General features: G+C 38.1%; 2 protein-coding genes across 7 annotated transcripts; both read right to left on the minus strand.

Annotated features, from left to right (window-relative positions):
- Window positions 1-1,647: 1,647 nt before the first annotated feature.
- Window positions 1,648-5,166, minus strand: LOC110603859 (serine/arginine-rich splicing factor RSZ22). Of its 6 annotated transcripts, XR_002486194.2 has the most exons (9): window positions 4,966-5,166; window positions 4,328-4,430; window positions 4,020-4,108; window positions 3,611-3,827; window positions 3,395-3,508; window positions 2,694-3,242; window positions 2,125-2,244; window positions 1,902-2,025; window positions 1,648-1,818 (listed from the first exon to the last, which is right to left on the minus strand). XR_002486194.2 is itself a non-coding variant. In XM_021741837.2 (6 exons), exons 2-6 carry the CDS (start codon window positions 4,414-4,416, stop codon window positions 3,206-3,208), a joined length of 546 nt encoding a protein of 181 aa, XP_021597529.1. In that variant the 5' UTR covers window positions 4,417-4,430; window positions 4,966-5,166; the 3' UTR covers window positions 1,648-3,205. The 6 variants fall into 6 exon arrangements, 1 of the variants encoding a protein (XP_021597529.1); XR_006349034.1 differs by lacking the exon at window positions 2,125-2,244; XR_002486191.2 differs by having other exon boundaries at window positions 1,648-2,025.
- A 379-nt stretch (window positions 5,167-5,545) lies between these two features.
- Window positions 5,546-7,212, minus strand: LOC110603519 (UDP-glycosyltransferase 73B4). The gene has a single exon (XM_021741271.2). It carries the CDS (start codon window positions 7,158-7,160, stop codon window positions 5,760-5,762), a length of 1,401 nt encoding a protein of 466 aa, XP_021596963.1. The 5' UTR covers window positions 7,161-7,212; the 3' UTR covers window positions 5,546-5,759.
- Between the last annotated feature and the right edge of the window lie 15,456 nt (window positions 7,213-22,668).

Genomic DNA, 22,668 nt, shown 5'->3' on the forward strand with positions numbered 1-22,668 from the left:
GTTTTGAATGTAATTGGCAGGGTGATATCAAAAGGTTGCGTTTCCAGTTTCAGATACCATCATCTCTTGAATCTACATAAAGATCTACCCTGGAAGCTATATAATTGGCTTAACAGATGGCGGCAGAACATGCAAGACAAATGTATCACAATGACAGTGCCCCAACAGAAACAGCTACAGTAGTTCTACCGTCAAATATATAATCGGGTTTCACCGGCAATGGAGCGTAATTAGACCCATTAAAATCTGGACATTGATCCAGGAAGAGGAAGGTAATAGGTTCAATGCTTTATTGCAGCGGCGCTGGTCATTTTGCAAGTAAAGAGGTGGAGTCTCTTTGTCCCATGGCAGTCTCAATCTGCGGCGCTGAGCAGCTTATCGAAGCACCTATCCCTATGGCTAATGCTCTTGCCAACTATTTCATTATCTGTTTTCCTTTTTTATATTCTTCTACAAATCTCTTAATATAAAGTCCACTTGAATTTTTTTAAAAAATTGAAATAATACATAATTTTATTAAAATTCATTTAAAATTTTTTTATAATGGCAACCTTTTTAGAATTAGTTGATAATCACAGTATTGCAATCATTTTACACTTGTAGAACTCTATTTTTATTGCTATTGTATCACATGATTTTGCTGTTGTGAATTTGGCTTGAATGGAATTTTAATGGGTTTGGCTTAATTGAGTCAGTAATTAATTCGGTTCATTTGTATGCTCTATGGCATTTCACATCATGGAGATCAAGTGCATTTGTAAAGAAAAAAAAAAACAGTTGTTGAAAGAACAAAATATCTGTTAGTAAAATGGAAATTTGATATCGTATGTCCAGTAACCACACCATTAAGTCCTTGAAGAATGGTTTTCACTGATAGGTGTTGGTAATGTGCAAAGCTTCCTTGATGTTCTGTTGATGTAAAATTTAATAATCATTTTTTATTATTATTTTATTTTATACAATTAACCATATCAATTTAGACGGAAACAAGTATTTATACAATTAACCATATCAATTTAGACGTAAAATTTAATAATCATTTTTTATTATTATCTTATTTTAGTTGATCAATAATAAGCATTTCATGAAATTCCTTCATAACAAGAAGATAGCTTGGGAGTCGCGCTCGATTCACAACAAGAAGAGGACATTTGATTAATAAGAGGTATCAAGAACATAGTTGAAATTAAGCAGAAAAGATTTCAATCCCCTGGATCACAAGACGGACCCGATCGCCATCTATATCTAGAAACCTAATATATAGAATGTTGTTGGCAAAATATCTTAGCAATCTAGAGCTGCAAGTAACGAGGAGATTTACTTAGAGCTCTAATTAGTTAATTTGCTAAAATTCCTATCACCCTTCGATATTTAAACGAAAAAGAAAAATCAACTCATCCATATAAAATTTATTGCTTTCTGATTTGATTTTCCAGATTTTCCCACCTATCCCTGTGTGGATGTATAATTATATGTTGCAAGGATTCAGGATCCTGAATACCATCTCTATATTGATTATCTTCTAGGGGAAATGAAAATCACATTTACATACCATCAAATGGCGATATACCATTCATAGATGCACACTGATATTGGCTCTCCCTCCAGTTATTTGGAAAAGAATTGAATTTAGCAGAAGCCAAATGATTTGCAAATAAAATGTTACTAACAAATCAACATAGTTACCCAGTAGGAAATATATGTGCGACACCATCAAATAAAACTAGTAGAAAAAGGCACATACAATCTGAAAAAAGAAAAATAGAAGAACATCATTGGGCAACTGCACTAGGAGAGCTCATCCAAGATAAAGCATCCCTGTCAAGAGACTTCATCCTAAACATAAAGTGCTTAATGCAGATGTTTGCAGTCTTGATTTATCAGACGAGTTGACTTATTACCTTTTATAGTTGTGGAATCACAACTACTTAATGACCTCACCCACTGTCCATGATGAAGTTATAAAATCTTCCTCAGTGGGCCACAGCAGGTAAGGCATAGATGCATAAAGGCCGTGCAATTCCGCTGGTCAAATCATCCAGCTGAATATCAGAACAGAACCAATACATTTCCACAGAAATCAAAGTTACAGTAGGTAGGAAATCATTATCAACTCTTTGAGACCTTTTGGTCAAAAGATGCAGTCCATCATGCAAGGTCTTCAGCCAAAAGCTTGTAAAATAGACATGTTGCCGCTAGGAGCTTTTCCAGCAGCTCAAAGATATTTCACCAAGTCCATGAGAACTAGGCCAGAACATATTAAAAACCCGCAACACCCAGATGATGACACAATTTTCAAGCAAAGCGTAAAAACAAATGTAAATAACAAGTAAAATCTTACTTTTAAGAAGCAAGAAAATTCAATTTAAACTTGAATAGGCAAGTCCCTTGTTGTGAGTGACTGAATTCATAAACTCCAAAAAAAAAAAGAAATCTAAAATGTAAATAATTTTTTCTCAGCATCCCCCAACCCAAAGATGGAACCAAACACACTTCTCCGCTTCAAAAAACAAAGATTAAAATCTTTTTATGTCTAAAAATTATTTTAAAAAAATGTTGAGTATTTCCAAAGTTGAACCATCAGGATCTTCATTTTTTTAAAAAAAATATCGTTCTTATATGTTTTTAGGAACAGAGTACACATAATATTAAGATTCCTACAACCCCAACTTCTGTGGAACAGATATAAGTACCTTCCAGAAGCATTTGAAGCAGCTCTCTCCCCTTTAAACTTAAATAAAAGAAATCCCACTACAGATTGAGAGGTGTATCAGAGCCGGAGAGTTGAATCAAACAGATGCAGACACAAGCAGTTAGCTGGGAACCAAACATTCAAAATTGAAGATCCCAACGCAGAGCAGCCAAGAATGAAACCTCAAGTGAAGTAGCAAAAACCAACGAAGCAGACCCAGAAGACACCTCAACACAAAAAGAAATGCGTAAATTCTTTAGCACCAGTCTTACGGACAAACTGTCTCAATAAACTCATAATAAATACCTATAGAAACATCTGCCAGTAAGAGTCCTAAAACTATCCTGCATACCTTAAGAAAAGCAACAACATAGTAATAAGTATAAGAAACTTATCCAAATCCAAGAGGCTGAGGGCGTCGCCCATTAACACATAGTTGTAGTGAAGTCCAAACACAATAAACACTCTTAATCTTAGCATCATCAAGGGCCATTTATACTAAGGTTGCAAATCTCAGCTCCTGCTTCGACGTCGATCCCGTATGCCATTTCTGCATCAAACACGCATCCAATAATACTGAGTATTAGATATCAACATATAATATAATCAAAGTCCTCAAGAGTACAATACTAGTCACCCTTCCAACAAACTACTGACCACCAATAACTTGAAATAATAGCAAAAAATGCAAGTAAACCTCACCCATTGGCATATGGCAGCTCATCACGACCACGGTATGGTGGAGACCTGCTATAGCTGCGACCACGAGGTGAAAGGCTGCGGCGCCTGGGGGATCGTCCTCGGGGGCTGTAGCTCCTGCTCCAGAGTAGTGAATGTCAAATAAGCATTCAAGATGATAAAAAGAACACCACGACGTTAATAGAAACATTAAAGAAGGAGGCACAATCAAGACTTCACTTTCGACCATAGCTGGGACTCCTACGATATCTAGGGCTGCGGCTACGTCGTCTTCCACCACCAACACGCAAACGGCATTCACGAGCAAAATGCCCTGGTTCACCACACTCATAACACTTCAAGTCAGAACCACCAAAACGACCACGACCCCCTCCACGGCCACCACCACCACCTCCTCTTGAGTTGTGAGAAGGCTCAACTCTCCAACCATTTTTACCTATCCAAAACAACTGATCATTATTAAAACCAGCAATACAAATCATTTCTATAGGATGCATCTGAAAGGGAAAGACAATGATCATCAGACATTGTGTACATAAACACAACCTTCAGCCAAAAAAGACAAATGGCATTACAATCAACCGCAGAAAATTGATAAATACCATGCAGTTTATAATTACAGACATACCATCTAATTCATGAATGGCATCCTCTGCATCCCTTTTATCATCAAAGTCAATAAATGCATAACCTGGTGGCCTCCGTGCAACCCACACACTACCATGTAAAGCAACAACCAAATCAATGAGCAACTACCAAAAAGGTAAATAACAAAATTTCAACAACCATGCATCTTGGAAATTAGAGAAGACAAATTCTCTTTGCCTGATAATAAATAATTATCACCAACATATTGACAGGTGTCAGCGGAATTTGCAAGATCAAAATTTTGTTCTCCCCCCTATTCACACAATAAAATAAGCTGAAAATATATACCTTCTTATAACTCCAAATCTACGAAATTCATCTTCAAGATCACGCTCAGAAACCCGGGGGTCTAGGTTACCAACATACACACGAGACATGGTGTCAATATTACCTGCCAAATAAATTTCAAAATCCATAAGAAAAAGAGAGCAATAATTAGTTAAATAAGCTTTTAGTCCCTTTACATATAACAATGCATTTTTCTGACTATTAAATACGCATAACCAACAAAAAAATCTTTTCTCCCAATCTTAACTGATGTTTACAGATAAACTTGCTATTGCCTTTCACATAAAAATTCCCCAAACAGTCAGAAACTCATGACAACATAACAGTTAACTGCTTCATCACCAAGTTATATCATTATACCAAACAAAAACAAATAATCTATGAAACAATCAAAATTTTATATACTGCAACATAATTCACATAGAATGCTCCCCCTTGCTTCCACTAAAAAAGATCCTAGAAAATATGCAAATCATATTGGATTAAGTTGATTTACATGGTTCATTACCACTTTTTAACGATAAGTTTATATCTGTTGTTTATATGGAATTTCCGCCATATCTGGTAAGAGACTTGTATCGAGAAATCCAACATGTTCACACAACAATGAAAGGAATGCAATAGAGGGGAATATGTACCGGAGGAAGTTTGCAGAAGCGAAAGACAGCAACCCTAGCTGCTAGCTATCGCGCTCCTTCTCCTTCTTGCCTTTTCCTGCTTCCTATTATAGAATTTGCAGTCTTCGCAGCTAGGGCTTTTGAAACTTTATAGAAGGAGAAGAGGCGTTTTGAGCCTTAGCCCCAAAGGTCCAGCCTATCTTAGAGCTCGATTCTTTTGAATTATTGGGAAAGGATTGGCCTAATGCCAAACTAATACTCCACACTACACTAAAAAATAAAATAATTAATTAGACATCAAAAATTTAAATTTTATTTTCTAATATTAATAACTAATAAAAACATTTAACGAAAACTTCAAGGATGTTTTTATTAATTATATGGGACAATCATGTCATTTTTTTTCATTTATTGCATCTTTACATATTTTAATTTTATAATCATTAATCTAAATGAGCAATTTATATTCAGTTCCAAATATGTGTATTGATCCAATTAATTTTTACGTTAATACCTCTTTTTGCTTTTTTTAAATATGTTATTGCATTTTTTATTCAAAGTATTGCTGAAAACAACAAATCTTTAATTAAGGCCAATATAATTAAATAAAAATATATTTTTTTTATCCATTAATTAATTCGGATAAGATTAACAGCGACGCTCACTCGTAATATTAATACATGACAATGTTTTTCTTTCTCATATAAAATTTCCGTAACTTAGTAATCTACCCATCCAATAAATAATAAGACGCCAAGAGCCATAGAGATTTGCTTAGTCTAGCTCCATCCAACGGCAATTGGTCAATGGCCAGCCTAGCATGTACGCAATTGGGCTATCATCTTGCTTAGATTACCGTCCGATGAGCCACCATCCTCCACTGCCCGCCTAGCCACCCGTGCAAGGGCTTGTGCTCTCTCCCTTGCATTCCTTCCCTTTTCTCCTCCCATCAACTCCCTCACTCCCTCACATATCGCTTCCCGTGAAACAACAACCGCAGACCCACACTTCTGCTCCCTTTTCACTCTAAGCCCCGCTCCAAGTCCATCTACAATGAGCTTCGCATTCAAAGATTGCTCAGCGATCATAGGCCAAGCCAGAATTGGCAGTCCAGCTGATATACTTTCTAGCACTGAATTCCAACCACAATGACTCAAGAACCCTCCTACTGAACGCTGACATAATATCCTGCGTTGATCAGCCCATTCTCTAACTATCAGACCTTTGCCTTTTATCTTCTCCTCTATGCCTCCTGGCAAAGTCCATGTCCTTGAACGAAATACCCAAACAAAAGGAAACCCTGACTCCTCCAATCCAAAAGCCACTTCATCTAGCTGAGCATCTGATACATCAGCTTGTGTACCAAAGGAAACATATATTACAGAATCTGGAGTAATTTGTTCAGTGAGCCACTGTATTAACATAGAGGAATGGCTTTTCTCAAGATCCTCCATCTTTTCATGCAAAAAAAGAGGTCCTAAGCACCAAGCCTTAGCTCCACTGTAGAAAGATTCGAAATATGGGATATGACTCCCTTCTAGTTCTTCAAAACTATTGACAACTACACCCCAGCTACTAGCATCTGCCTCACCCGCCTCTTCTATGAGTTTAGATAGCGGGTCATCGTGACTTTGTACGTTAATGGTCTCAGGCAAGTCTGCACTTGTCAAAGTGAAAGGAAGCTTCATACCAGGCAAGTGTAAAGGATCAAAAACTGAGTTCACTTTTAAGTGGGGTTGATGAACCCAGATAGATTTGCTAATGGCCATGGATAAAACACCCATGCCATGAAAGACGAGCCTCGGGACACCTAGTGCTTGGCACACAGTGAGCGTCCACCCAAGAAAGAAATCAGAAATGACGCATATAGGAGGGGTCTCTGAATCCAGCATGGTTTGAAGGATATTTTGGAAGGGCTTTCGAAGTTCTTTGGTGGCGTTGGTAAACTGAAGGTGGAATTCCATAGAAGGGAGTTGGGAGGTGTTTTCACAGCCTTTAGGGAGGCCATCGACGGTGGGAAATGGGATTTCGATGAGATATACATGAGGGTAAGAGGCAATATAGTTAGAGATGGATTTAGCATTTCCAGGAGTTGTGACGATGCTTACTTTGATGTGATGGCGTGAAAGAGCTTTTGAGAGGTCCAGTAAGGGAAGAGTGTGGCCCTGAGCCATGAAAGGAAAGATAACGACATGGGTTTCGAATGGCGTGGCCATCTCGCACTCTGTTTCCCTCTCTCTCTTCAGAATCAGGAGGTAATGACCATATTCATGGACGTTGGTAGCTTATATAGGCGAGAGAACACCTTTCTTGAATAAGTAGTATGGATCCTTCTATAAGTTAATTAATTATTGAATTTATTTCCATATGTGAATTTATAATTAGAATTGAATTATTAATTATAAATAGAAATAAGAATCTAGATAAATTTTATAATGCAATAATAATTGCATTAATAAGAATAATATTACATATCTCACTATAATTTATGAGCAATTATAATTATTAGAATTTAAAAAAAATCTCACATTTAAATTTATATATCTAAATAATTAAAGAAATTTTTAGTAAATCACACTTGGATGGCGTTGGTAATTTTTCAGTAACATACTTTGGATATTTTTTTTTTGTTCCAATAAATAAGTCAATCTAGTGGGCCGGCTCTTTCTTAATAATAATAGTCTGACAATGCATGTGAAAATTGGGAGCCTTCCTCCCATGACCATGCAACACTAATCTTCTACTAAAATACAAACTTAAGCATCTGGACGTGACATCACAGGTCGCAGAAACGACACACTTGAACAGTAATTGTCGGCCGGGCATCAACTTAATTAATAATAATAATAATAATAGCAAACCCTTAATTAAATTATGTTTATAGTTTTAAAAATCATTTGGTTTTGTGATTCAAAAGATTAACGATGCTATTAATATAAAGAAGTACATCGAAGACATTTCAACATGTTATGTTATGTGCAGCTAATTGTAATTACTTTATACCCCTAAGGATTAGCACTGTAATTAAATTTTATATTAGACTTTGATTTTGTTATGCATAAAGCTTTATGAAACTAGTCCTAACTTATTGTACAAGAGATTATTAGAGTTACATTCTATGTTCACGATGACTCTTTATATATTTAATTATATATATATATATATATTAGTCGTATAATTTAATATATTACAACTCATAATGAAAAGATATTAAATAATAAATTTAGGTATAATGCAACAGATAATTATTAGACACACACATGCTTCTAATGGACTTAAATATATGTCAGGTTTTCTGTATATAATTTTTTTTTTTTTTTGAAATGGTTCTGTATATAAATTATATAGTAAGAATTTCACATTTATTTGAATAAATTATATACCCAATAATTTATGGCCACTTGCTATTATAGTTGGCTGTCCAACTATAGTCTAAGGAGAAGAGACCATATTCAATTTATTGGGACTTAAATTCTACAGGCACCCCACTTACTAAATTCATGGCTAAATGACCTGTTAACAAAATTAATTCAATAATAATACATCTTATTTTAATTTGTATGTAAATAAATTTAATAACGGTTAATATAACCTTTTAATTTAACAGTATTAAATTTTATTTTTATATAAAATCAATTTTGCATATATTTTACATGCTTTATTTTTGCTCTCACCTTTTTCCAAGTAAACCAAAATGAGGCTTCCAAAAGGGCATTTCAAGGGAAGTAACATGGAAACATATATATATATAATTATGAAATTGTAATTATCAAATAATTGATAAATGTAAATTTAAATAATTATATTTTAATAAAAAGTTTGAGAAATATTTTATTTTTTATACTTTTTAATTATTAATAAAATATTTTAAGTGGATTAGGTTTTTTTTATTTCCACTCACTGCAAATTTTTAGCCAATGTTTAACAAAATCATGTCAGTATAACAATTCCACAAGCAATATTTAATAAACATAACTTAAAATACTGGAGGAGTCAACCATAAGGGAAGACGGCAAAAGCATAGATAAGTTATTTTACCCACCTCCCTATTTTATTATTTTTTTAAATATATTTTTATTGTTTACTATTGAAAGTTGAAAATTAATTATCTTTTAATATATATCCAATTATCATACAGTAAACATTAACTAAAATAAAAATAATTTTTCTTTGTTGAAAAGAAATAATTTTATCACCGTGGGATTTTTTTTTTTTATATAGGAATTATGGGATTTGTTTTTAGATAGTTGCATGAGCATCCAGTCGCAAAGCCCGACCCATTAGCTGAGCGCTGCCTTATAGTTTGGCCCAGTCTATGTATTGCTTGAACATCGCTCAGTAACCCTCAAGGATTTTAGGAAAATAGAGGTGAAAGAAACAAACATGGAAAATAAAATGATTTTTCACTTTTATATTATATGAAAAGGAGAAAAATGTCACGAAATAAAATAAGGGAATAAAGTAAAGTGTAATCCACTTTTCATGTTATTTCCGATTTACAGAGACGGTTAAAAGAGAAGATGTTTAATTATAAACTTCCATTTCTTTCATTGGATTTTCTATTTGCTTTTTTTACAATTGAAATATCAAAGAAATTTGATAAAATATATTTTCATGGTCAAATTAAAAATTACTTCATTTTTAACTTTTTTATTTTAAAAGAAAAAATATTCTCAAATTTATATAATACTTTTTATAGACAAATTTATAAAAGCATTAATTGCTAAAACTAAGATTTTAGTTATTTAAGTAAATATTTAATTTGCTAAATATGAATTATTTTAGTCCTATATATATATATATATTAAAAAAGTTAATCAGGTTACATGCCATTAAATTGAATTCCAATATAAGATTATAATATTCTATAAAAAAAGGTAATTTACATTATAGTCTTTGAAGTTTAGTAGAACTCACAATTTAGTCCCTGCTTATTTAATAGTAAATAATATAATTTCTAAATTTTTATTTTGTTAACAAAATGATCCTTCTATTAATTTTAGCATTAGTCAATAGTTAATTAAAGAAGTCAACTCAAATTAAAGAGATTAAATTGTTATAAATATTAAAACCATAAAAATTAAATTATTACAAATTATTAAAGTTATAAGGAATAAACTGTGATAAAAAGTGAAATTTAAAGGACTAAATTATCATAGTTCAATAGTAAATTTTAACAAAAGACTATTTTATTAAGAGAAAGAAACCTCATGGACTACATTATTTATTATTAATATAATAGGGACTAAATTATAAATTTTAGTAAATCTCAAAGACTTTGTTATAAATTAGTCAAAAAAAAAATTATACAACACAATACATATGCTTTAAAAAAAAATTTTGGGGGCCTTCTGAAAAACAAGGTGGGGGCTGGGCCACTTCCTCCGATAACTTAAGTCTGCTTCTATTCTGAAGCAAATACTTACATTTTAGACGGTATCAGATTTAATTAGAAGGCCATTCCTTCTCTGAAACAAAATTTTATTGCCCAAATATCATATTAAAAAGTAAATTTTATATTATAAAGTTCAAGCATATTGTGATGTTTATATTAGCTAAATTCGCTATGACCAGTGAACTTTATATAACAAAAAGTAAATATTTAATCCTAATATTTTGAAAAATATAACTATTTAATTCATATATACTGATATGAATTATGTATTATGATTTTTTATATGTATAATAATTATATTTTATATAAAGTTTAGGATTTAAATATAAAATTAAAAAATTAAATGGTTACCATTTTATAAAAGTTATGAGTTGAAATGTTAATTATAAAATAAATTGAGTGTCAACTTTTTTTTTTTTTTTTTTTGTGTAATGTTAAGAGGAAAAAAAATAGCCAAAAATAATATTACATGCCTTATGGACTTTCTTTCAGATTTTAGATTGTGATTCAAAAGCATATTGAGATATATATATCAGCTTAAAGGATGTTAGGTAATTATTTTGAGATTTATATAGTAGTCCAATCTATAACTCCCACATAAATAAATAAATAAAATCTGAAATTTTAATTTAGCTAAAAAATGATAGTGGGGTATTTTTTAATAATATATTATATCATATAAATCAAGTTAATTTAGTCCCATATATAAAAATTTTTTTATTTTAATTATATTAAAGATTTTAAATTTTGGACTCTTCGTTTTGAAATGGGATTTGCGGATTGGAATGCACTTATATGCAAACACATAACTGCATATATAAGTTATTATAATAATATATACAAATTTACATCATTCATTTTGTACGAAAAAATAAATGAATAAATTATTGTGAAATTATGTAATAATTTAATTTTTTTAAATGAATTTTTCTATTTTTTTCAATTAAGAAAATGGTTAAAAAATAAATAAATGAAATTAAATTTTTATAAAATTGTTGATATTAAATGGAGGATAATAACACAATTGTATTATGAATTATGCCAGTAATGTCTTTGTTAATCACTGGATTTTTGTGTGTGTGTGTAAGAATATATATATATAAAAGCATGCTTAATTTTGTTTTGAATTATGCTTTGTTTGCAATATATATAACATATCTTTAGATTTCGCACTAGACAATTAAGCAGCTCTATCTTTTGGAATTGGTTGTCACCGCTAAATCCATCCATGCAACTAATAAATAGAGGGAAGGCATTGAGTGCTACTTGTGTACTCCATCATCTAGCAGAGAGGAGAATACAGAAGAACCAAAAATTGAGGACAAAAGATCAAAACATTGTCGTTTTGGTGAAAAGTGAAAATGAAACGCTAAGATAGACTATCCAAAATCAAAGGTTATTTTTGGTGAAAAAAAAGTCCATATATATAGAGGAGAAAGTTGTGTTTTTAAATAGGAATGTGGATAGTTGTTATGGATTTCAAATTAAATCGAATAATCGTATTAAATTATATCAATATAAAAAAAAATATTATAAGATCGATTCATATCAAATTTATCTTCTTTAACTATTTAATTCTATTTTTGATTTTTCGTTAATAAGCAAACTAGAACCGTATAAAAATTAATATCATATATATGTTTTTTAAATTATTTTAATCATATTATGGTTAAATTATATAATTTAAATAATTTTATATTTTATATATTTTTAATATGATCTTATAAGTTATATTATTAAAATTATAAAATTCAATTTAAATCTTAATTTTATAAATTATTAAATAATATATAATAAAAAATTATAAATAAGTAAATGTATAATCAAAATAGTTATTTAAGAGTTATTTTAAATTTAATAAAAATTTAATTTTTTATATATATTCTCTTTGATTATTTATATATTTAATATTATCTAATTATTTTTATAAATTAAATTATTCTTATAATTTAAATATGACTCTCTCTTAATAATTAAATAATTACTAAAAATATTTTAAAATAATTATATAATCTAATTAATTATTAAAAAATTATAACATAATTTAATTAGTTAATGATAGTTTATTCTATTTAAATAGGTTATATATGTATAAATATATTTGTTATTTTAACTATAAATATATTAATCCATTTATAGTTTTTAATTATATTATATAAGTGAATCATATTGTAACGACCCCAAAATGGATCGTCACCGGCGCTAGGATTCAGGTCGGCTTAAGGCAGTCAGAACCCGTAGCAAGCCTGCTATACTCTCTGTGTACCTGTAAATCTCATACATGTTCATACATTTTCTGTGAAAATAAAAACTCTTTTCTGAATCAAGGCTTAACCTGTGCATGCACTAGCTCTGTACTCTGTACTCTGTACTCTGTACTCTGTACCCCTAACTAGAGCTTGCTCTAGATGGGTTAACTCATACCTGTTAAGCCTGGTTTTTTACATACAGTAAAACATATATACATATACAGATCATGTACATAATAAACATCACTAAGTCAAGCATATTTCTAACTTTATACACAACTATTACACTCTTTAATATTACATGTCCACTCTAAGCTATTACAAAGCTCTTTACTCTTTCTATACTCTGTGGATCTCCTCTGTATACTGTACACTGAACCTGCAAAACTGGGGTTAAGGGAGTGGGATGAGCTCTATAGCCCAGTGAGTAGAACAGTAAAACATCTCATTAAAATATGATCTCATGGAATGCACCATATCACAAACAATCCACATCAAGGGTAAACCTGTCACCACATAGTCCCGATAACTCTGCCGTGCCAGGGCGTAGAATCGAGCACCTGGTCTTCCTGTTATATATGTATATGTGTATATAACACCTTTGTAGTTACCATTACCAGGGCATAGTCAAAGGCTCCTGGACTTTACTATACCTGCCAGGGCGTAGTCAAAGGCTCATGGACTTCTCTATACCTGCCAGGGCGTAGTCAAAGGCTCCTGGACTTCTCTCAGAGACTATTGGATCATTCAGCATTCACCCACATCAACAAATAACTATGCAATGCAGCATATTCGTGAATTTTAATGCAAACAACCTACTGTATACGCATGATGCATGAACTATGCTCAAAACATTTCATTTTTCAAGTAAAAGCATTAAGTTTAGTTCCACTCACCTCTGGCTAACTGGACTGACTCTGCAGGCTCTGAACACTCTGGAGCAGAACTCACTGCTGCTCTCTCTGGTTCCTCTGGTCTGTACCTATACAGATGGACGCAAATGAGGGACCAAACTAGCTTAAGAAGAACTCTATTAAACTCCCCAAGAATCCCCTTAAACTCACTCTAACATCCATGCAAAGCATGCAAAGGAAAGTTGGACAGGACACTTTCGGCGGCAGGTGCGGCGGCCGAAAGTCCTCTCCAAAGACGAAACTCAAGCTGTAATACCCGGCTAGACTCCGGTATCGGAATTCCTACCGTCCGGTGGAATCTCGGAGGTCAGAAGCCTCTAGTAGGGTAAAACCATGTTTTTATAAAATGTTTTAATGTGTTTTATGTTTTAAGCATGAAAGAAAATGAGTTTTTGCATGAAAATAGCATTGGAGGAAAACTCAAGTTCGGCCGCCGAACCTCAAGTTCGGCCGCCGAACATGCATGCGTTGCGGGCGTGCTTTAGGCCCCGAAAGCATAAGTGAGGGAAGTCCAGGTTCGGCCGCCGAACCCCAAGTTCGGCCGCCGAACATGGCATGCATGCGGAGGCACATTCGGCCCCCGAACGTGGTCTGGCCAGCCACTATAAAAGGGTCCCTTAGCCGAAAACGGGCGAGCTTTTTCCCCATTTTCGGCCAAGGTGAGTCTCCGCCATCCCTCACCCATCTTTGGCGTCTTTCCTCTAGATCTTTCAAGGTTTTCATTTGTTTTAACTTTGTTTTGAAGATTTGAGCTTTTGAGCAAAGTTTTAGAGCTTGGAGGTTCAAGAACCCAATCTCTCCCAACTTCGAGTTTAGGTCGTCTCTCTCTCGATCTTCAAGAGGTAAGAGCCGATCTTAAACTCATTGCATGTTTTAAGTAAGTTTTAAGTAGATCTATGGGTTAGAATGCATGTTTAGGTTATGGTTATGTTTATGGGTATAAATGTGTGTTCTTGAACAATGTGGATGCTTGATGTGTTGTAGATGGGGTTTATGATGGTTTGAGACCCCTAGGAATATGTATGCTTGTGTTTGTGTGTTGTAGAATAGGTTTGATGCATGTTGGAAAGGTTTGGAGGCGAAATGTGCAAAGGGAGCCAAGTTTCTGCCCTTTGGCAGAAACCAGGTTCGGCAGCCGAAGGACTTTCGGCCGCCGAACATGGCTGGGAAGGCAGCCTTTCGGCTGCCGAAGCTTGCCCCCGAAAGGAGACTTTCGTCTCTGTCTGGGAGTTTCGGCCGCCGAAGGTGCCGCCGAACCTGCCTGACTTTCGGCTCTGGAGGGACTTTCGGCCGCCGAACATGCCGCCGAAAGTGCCCTGTCCAGGCCTTCCTTGCATGTTTTTGTATGGTTGTTTTAGGATGTTTTAGGGGGTTTTTGGGGAGTAGTTTATAGTTATGTTCAGGTATGTTTGGTCCCTCATTTGAGTCCACCTGTGTAGGTTCGGACCCGAGGAACCGAGGACCCCAGCAGTGAGTTCAGCTGCTTCGGTGTTGTCAGAGTCAGCCAGAGGTGAGTGGAACTAAACTTAATCTTTTAAATTAAATGTTTTATCATGTTTCATGCATCATGATTATGCAATAGGATGATTGCATTAGTTCCCACGAATATGCCGCATTGCATCGATTGTTGTTGATGTGGGTGAATATTGGATGACCCAATTAGTCCATGACAGGAAGACCAGGACCCCATTCTACGGCCTGGCACTATGTAAGGAAAGACCAGGACCCCATTCTACGGCCTGGCACGGTTATGGGACTCGAAGACCAGGAGCCCAGAGGAGGCCCTGGGGCAAATGGTAAGTAATATATGTTATGACAGGAAGACCAGGACCCCATGCTACGGCCTGGCACAATGTTAGCTTGGACTAATTGGTGACAAGTTCACCCAACCCTTATATGAATTGTCTGTGTTATGATGCATTTCATTTGAGCATAGTGTTAATATGTTTTATAGTTCTGCTCACTGGGCTTTTAGCTCACCCCTCTCCCTTTTACCCCCAGGCTTGCAGGTACAGGATAGAAGAGGAGGTCGGTTAGAGTAAAGCTTGTTTGTGTAATAGTTAGAATGTGGACATGACAAATCGTAGTATGATGTAATGTAATAGTACAGTATAGTTATGTAATGATGTTTATGGATTATTAGAGGTGTGCTTGACCATAGAATGTTGTTATCCCTTTTAATACATGATCTTAGAGATGTTTTGATGTTTATGTAAACCAACTCGACATATGTTATGTCACCCATTTGGGGGCACTGATGAGATCCCACAGAGAGATCAATGTTATGTTAATGTATATGTACAGGTTGAGTTTGGTTGATGTATATGGAAAGGAAAGTTTTAATTTTTATGTATGTTGTTGATCATGTATGGGATTAAGCAGGTTCACAGGATGCATGTTAGGCTTGCTACGGGTCCCGGCGGCCTTAAGTCGACCCGAATCCTAGCGCCGTTAGCGGTCCGATTTTCGGGTCGTTACAGAATGGTATCAGAGCCCTAGGTTCATATGGTCGGACCTAGAGTGTCGGGCTCATAGATGTTATAGAAGGTCAAGCACAATAGGAAGGATCATGTCCGCTAGGATAGGATGTGGAGTCCTGTCTTGATTAATGATGTGAAATGCCATGATGATATGCTATGATATGTGATGTGTGATGCGGGTTCATGTGTGCCCACATGAACCATATGATACTAATGTTGCTTGTGATGTGTACTGTTTTTCAGAAAACAGGATGATGGGAACTCGTCGATCAGCGAGATTGACTGGAGTACCACCTGAGGATGAGGGCATGAGCGCCCGTCCTCCAGCATTGCCTAGGGCAATGTCTAGTAGGTCTAGCAGAGAAAGGGCAGCAAGAGACCCTAGGAGGTCTTTGGATCTGGGTAGGAGCAAATCAGTTAGAGGAACAGTTCAGGGCGGAATGTCAGAGGAAGTGGGGGACCAGATGGATGTAGAGCAGAGGAGGGATGGCAGTTTGGGAGTTAGCATGTCGGAAGAAGGTATGGGAGAGTCCCAAGGAGGCACTCAGGCCTCGGGATTTGTTCAGCCACCCCACTACCCACACTTCTCACAACATCCCGGGTATTCGATGGGAGGTGCATCGGATTACCCTAGCTTCACTCCTTATCCCACACAGATGCCATACCCACCATACTACCCACCATATTCACAATACCCAATGTATCTACCCCCACCATACTATCCAAATCCAGCAAACCCTACCTCAGAAAATGTTGCACCACCTCCACCACCTACAGAACCAGCAGCCCCAGTTACTCAACCTTCTAGACCTAGCTCAGCCAGTGGAAGCAAGGTCAAGATGACTGAATATATGAAGTTGGGTGCTCCCCAGTTTGAGTCAGGGGATGACCCGTTTGTGTATCTTGAGAGGGTCAAGACTATTACAGAGGAGTTAGGGGCGGATGACAGTAGAGCCATTCAGATGGCTGGGTTCACGCTTAAGTGCAAGAAGGCACGAGAATGGTTCAAGAATTATGTGAACCCGAGAGTGGACAGCATGTCCTGGGAAGAGTTTGCAAACGAGTTTGCAGGATGGGCTTTTCTCGATAGTTCAAGGGAGTTGAAGATGATAGAGTTTGAACAGTTGAGGCAGACAGAGGATATGAGTGTAGAGGAGTACACCGACAGATTCTTGGAGCTGTTGCCTTTTGCTGGGCAGAGTCTGGATACAGATTCGAAGAAGTCAAGGAGGTATGTCATGAAACTTCATTCCAGGTATTCCTCCTTGATTCAGTCCGTGGACAGGGAGAGCTTCCATGCCATAGTAGATATGGCTAGGAAAATGGAGGCCAGTGCCATCATTCAGGGGACAGTTAAGCAGACAGTGGCACAGTCTTTTGGTTCTAAAACTCCGGGTGGGGGAAGGTTAGATCCTTCTACCCTGAGTGCAGCAGCTTCAGGCAGTAAGAGATGGGGTAAGCCCAAGGGTAAGAAGAATAAGTTCTGGAATAAAGTCAAGTCTAGTCTGGGATTTGGAAGTGGCTCAAGCTCTGGTGCGGACAATGCAGTTTGTGCGAAGTGTGGTAAGCCACACAGGGGAGTATGTCGGTTTGGGACGAACGCCTGTTTCAGATGTGGTCAGGAGGGGCATATGGCTCGAGAATGTCCAAGAGCAGTCCCGATGGCTCAGTCCCAGCAGACAGCCTCAGGTAGTGTAGCGCAGCCAGCAGCTCCAGCCATGACTCAGGCCAGTGGCAGAGGCAGAGGGAGAGGAGCAGCCTCTTCTTCAGCGGGTTTCAGAGGTGAAGGTCCATCAGCTCCAGCACGGATCTTCATAATGACACAGCAGGAGGCAGATGCATCTAACACCGTGGTGGCAGGTAACTTAATCATTGGTTGTTCAGATGTGTATGCCTTGATGGACCCTGGTGCATCTCATTCTTTTATTGCTCCAAGAGCCGTGGGGAGGTTAGGTCTGATGACTTCTGGGTTAGAGTGTCCTCTCTGGGTCAGTGGACCCAAGTGTGATCCATCAGTGGCAGAGTCAGTCTGCCAGTGTAGTCCTGTGTTTGTTGAGGGAAGATGCTTGTCCGCCGACCTAGTAGTTCTAGAATTGACAGATTTTGACGTCATTCTAGGGATGGACTGGTTATCTACCCATGGTGCTACTTTGGACTGCAGGGACAAGGTAGTCAGGTTCAGAGGTCAGGATGGGTCTGAGGTTGTCTTCAGAGGAGACAGGAGGGGTACACCTAGAGGTCTGATATCAGCTCTTCAGGCTCGTAGGTTGCTCAGGAGGGGATGTCAGGGGTATTTGGCTCATGTGAGAGAGCTTAGCAGTCAGGTTAGAGAGCCCGCCTCAGTGCCAGTGGTTAGAGAGTTCTTAGATGTGTTTCCAGACGAGCTGCCAGGTTTACCACCTGCTAGGGAGATAGAGTTCGAGATAGAACTAACGCCTGGAACCCGACCGATCTCTATCCCTCCCTACAGGATGGCGCCAGCAGAATTGAAAGAGTTGAAGGAGCAGTTGCAGGAGCTGGTAGACAAGGGCTTCATCCGACCGAGTATCTCACCCTGGGGTGCTCCAGTTTTGTTTGTGAGAAAGAAGGATGGATCCCTTAGACTTTGTATCGACTACAGGCAGTTGAACAAAGCCACTACCAAGAACAAGTACCCATTGCCAAGGATCGACGATCTATTCGACCAGCTAGCAGGAGCGGGTTATTTCTCCAAAATAGATCTGAGATCTGGGTACCACCAGCTGAGGATCAGAGATGAAGATGTGCCAAAGACGGCTTTCAGGACCAGATATGGGCATTTTGAGTTCCTTGTAATGCCGTTCGGGTTAACCAACGCCCTTGCAGCATTCATGGATCTCATGAATAGAGTGTTTAGCCAGTACCTGGATCACTTCGTTATTGTCTTCATAGATGATATCCTAGTGTATTCCAGGAACGCAGAAGAGCATGCCCATCATCTGAGGTTGGTTCTACAGACCTTGAGGGAACATGGCTTGTATGCCAAGTTCTCTAAGTGTGAGTTCTGGCTGAGGAGCATTTCGTTCTTGGGGCATGTAGTGTCAGAGAATGGGATAGAGGTGGACCCCAAGAAGACAGAAACTGTGGCTAACTGGCCTAGACCCACTTCAGTGACGGAGATCAGGAGTTTCTTGGGTTTGGCAGGTTACTACATGAGGTTCGTTCAGGACTTCTAGAAAATAGCAACTCCTCTGACCAGGCTAACCAGGAAGAATCAGAAGTTTCTGTGGACTGACCAGTGCGAAGAGAGTTTTGAAGAGCTTAAGAAGAGGTTGACTTCAGCGCCAGTTTTAGCTCTGCCATCTAGTGATGAGGACTTTACAGTCTTTTGTGATGTGTCCCGTGTGGGACTGGGTTGTGTACTTGTAATACCCGGCTAGACTCCGGTATCGGAATCCCTACCGTCCGGTGGGACCTCGGATGTCGGAAACCTCTAGAAGGGTAAAACTATGATTTTATGAAGTGTTTTCATGTATTTTAATGGTTTTAAGTATGAAATTAAATGAGTTTTTGCATGAAAAGTCCTTGGAGGAAAACCCAGGTTCGGCCGCCGAAAGTCAAGTTCGGCCGCCGAACATGCATGCGTTTTGGAGGCACGTTAGGCCCCCGAAAGCATGAGTGAGGGAAGTCCAGGTTCGGCCGCCGAACCTCATGTTCGGCCGCCGAACATGGCATGCATGCGGAGGCACATTCGGCCCCCGAACGTGGTCTGGCCAGCCACTATAAAAGGGTCCCTTAGCCGAAAACGGGCGAGTTTTTCCCCATTCTCGGCCAAGGTGAGCTTTCCGCCGCCCCTCACCCATTTTTGATGTTCTTCCTCTAAATCTTTCAAGATTTTCACTTGCTTTCCCTTGGTTTTGAAGATTTAAACTTTTGAAACAAGTTTTGGAGCTTGGAAGTCTTGGAGCTAAATCCCTCCATTTTCCGAGCTAGGGTCGTTCTTCCTCTCGATCTTCAAGAGGTAAGCTTCGATCTATGCTTCTTTTATGTTTTATGAAAGTTTTATGCAAGTTGATGGGGTAGAATGCATGTTTAGGCTTGTTGTCAGGTTTATGGGTTTATGTTGTGATTTGAGCAATGTATGTTGGAAATGTGTTGTTTGAAGTGTTGTAGTTGGGGTATATTGTAGTTTGAGACCCCTAGGTGTGATGTATGATGTATATGCATGTGTAGAAACAAGTTTATGCATGTTTTGAGGCGTTTTGGAGGCTGTGGACACAAGGGAGCCAAGTTTCTGCCCTTCGGCAGAAACTCAGGTTCGGCCGCCGAAGTGACTTTCGGCCGCCGAACCCCCTTGTGGAGGCAGTTTCGGCTGCCGAAGCCTGCCCCCGAAACTCAAGTTTCGTCTCTGTCTGGGAGGTTCGGCCGCCGAAAGTGCCGCCGAACCTGCATGACTTTCGGCTGCAGAGGGACTTTCGGCCGCCGAACCTGCCGCCGAAAGTGCCCTGTCCAGCCATTCCTTGCATGTTTTCATGTGATGTTTTCAGGATGTTTTAGGGGGTTTTTGGGGAGTATTTTAGAGTCATATCCATGTATGTTGGTCCCTCATTTGAGTCCACCTGTGTAGGTTCGGACCCGAGGAACCGAGACCCCCAGCAGTGAGCCAGCTGCTTCAGAGTCTCTTCAGAGCTAGCCAGAGGTGAGTGGAATAAACTTTAAGTTTTAAAGCAAATTAATGAAACGTTTTAGCATGATTCACGCATCATGAATGCCATGAGATATATTAGGTTGTTTGCATTAGAATTCACGAATATGTTGCATTGCATACTTTGTTGTTGATGCGGATGAATGTTGAATGATCCATTAGCCCTTGTATGTCATGATAGCTTATGTGAGTCCAGGTGTGCTTGCTACGGCTCTACGCCCCTGGCACTATGACAGATTATGGAAGTCCGGGTGTGCCTGCTACGGCTCTACGCCTCCGGCATGTATAAGTAAGAAAGATAGGGGCTAAATGGTGACAAGTTCATCCTTGTTGTGAAATGTTTGTGTTATGGCGCATACATGAAAGCATGATTTAAATTGATGTTTTATTATTCTGCTCACTGGGCTCTAGTAGCTCACCCCACTCCCTTTATCCCCAGAGTTGCAGGTACAGGATAGATCGGGAAGTCGGCTAGAGTGAAGTTAAGTCATGTATGTTGTAATAGATAGTAGTGGACATGAACATGATGTAATGAGTATTTATGACCATGTAATGTAATGAATGATTTGATGATGTATTGAGGATTATAGTAGTGCTTGACCTAGAGGTGTGTGAATCCCCATTATGTACAGAGTGTTTAATGAGTAATGATGTTAATGACCATGATTATCCAAGCTGATTTGTATGATGATGATACCCCATTGGAGTATTTGATGAGGACTCCAGTGTGGGGTTTATGTATGATTTTGTGCATGCACAGGTTTTGCTTGGATAAGAGAAAAGAAAAATTTTTACAGACCATGTATATGTTGTTATGTATGGGATTCCACAGGTTTACAGGAGGTATGTAGGCTTGCTACGGGTCCCGGCGGCCTTAAGCCGATCTGGATCCTAGCGCCGGTAACGGGTCGGATTTCCGGGTCGTTACAGTACTAATGCAAAATGAGAGGGTGATTGCTTATGCTTCGAGGCAGCTAAAGAAGCATGAGTTGAATTACCCCACACATGCCCTTGAGATGGCAGCAGTAATCTTTGCACTTAAGATGTGGAGGCACTACCTCTATGGGGTAAAATGTGAGATCTTTACAGATCATAAGAGCCTGCAGTACATCCTGAGTCAAAGAGATTTGAACTTGAGACAGAGGAGATGGGTGGAACTGCTGAGTGACTATGATTGCAAGATTCAGTATCATCCGGGTAAGGCGAATGTCGTGGCAGACGCCCTAAGCCGGAAGTCACTAGGCAGTCTATCCCACATCACGGCAGAGAGGAGACCGGTGGTGAAGGAGTTTTACAAGCTCATCGAGGAAGGACTACAGTTAGAGTTGTCTAGTACAGGTGCCTTGGTTGCTCAGATGAAAGTGACACCCGTGTTTCTGGAGCAGGTGGCTCAGAAACAGCATGAGGACCCAGAGTTAGTGAAGATTGCCAGGACTGTTCAGTCAGGCAAGGACAGTGAGTTCAGATTCGACAATAAGGGGATCCTCCGCTATGGGAGTCGTTTATGTGTACCAGATGACATAGGGCTAAAAGGAGACATTATGAGAGAGGCTCATAATGCAAGATACAGCATTCACCCCGGGGCCACCAAGATGTATCAGGATCTGAAAAAGGTTTATTGGTGGCCAGCTATGAAGAGAGAAGTGGCACAGTTTGTGTCAGCCTGCGAAGTTTGTCAGAGGGTGAAGCTGGAACATCAGAAGCCGGCTGGAATGCTTAACCCGCTACCTATTCCAGAGTGGAAATGGGAGAATATAGCCATGGACTTCGTAGTGGGGTTACCGGCGACGTCCAACAGATTGGACTCCATATGGGTGATTGTGGACAGACTCACCAAATCTGCTCACTTCATCCCTGTCAGGAGTGGCTATTCTGTGGACAAACTGGCGCAGGTGTATGTTGAAGAGATAGTCAGACTGCATGGGGTTCCTGTTTCTATAGTGTCAGATAGAGGACCCCAGTTCACCTCCAAGTTTTGGAGGAGTCTGCAGGATGCCATGGGTACCAGGTTGGATTTTAGCAC

Source organism: Manihot esculenta, chromosome 16 (assembly GCF_001659605.2).
Source record: "Manihot esculenta cultivar AM560-2 chromosome 16, M.esculenta_v8, whole genome shotgun sequence".
Lineage (NCBI taxonomy): Eukaryota > Viridiplantae > Streptophyta > Magnoliopsida > Malpighiales > Euphorbiaceae > Manihot > Manihot esculenta.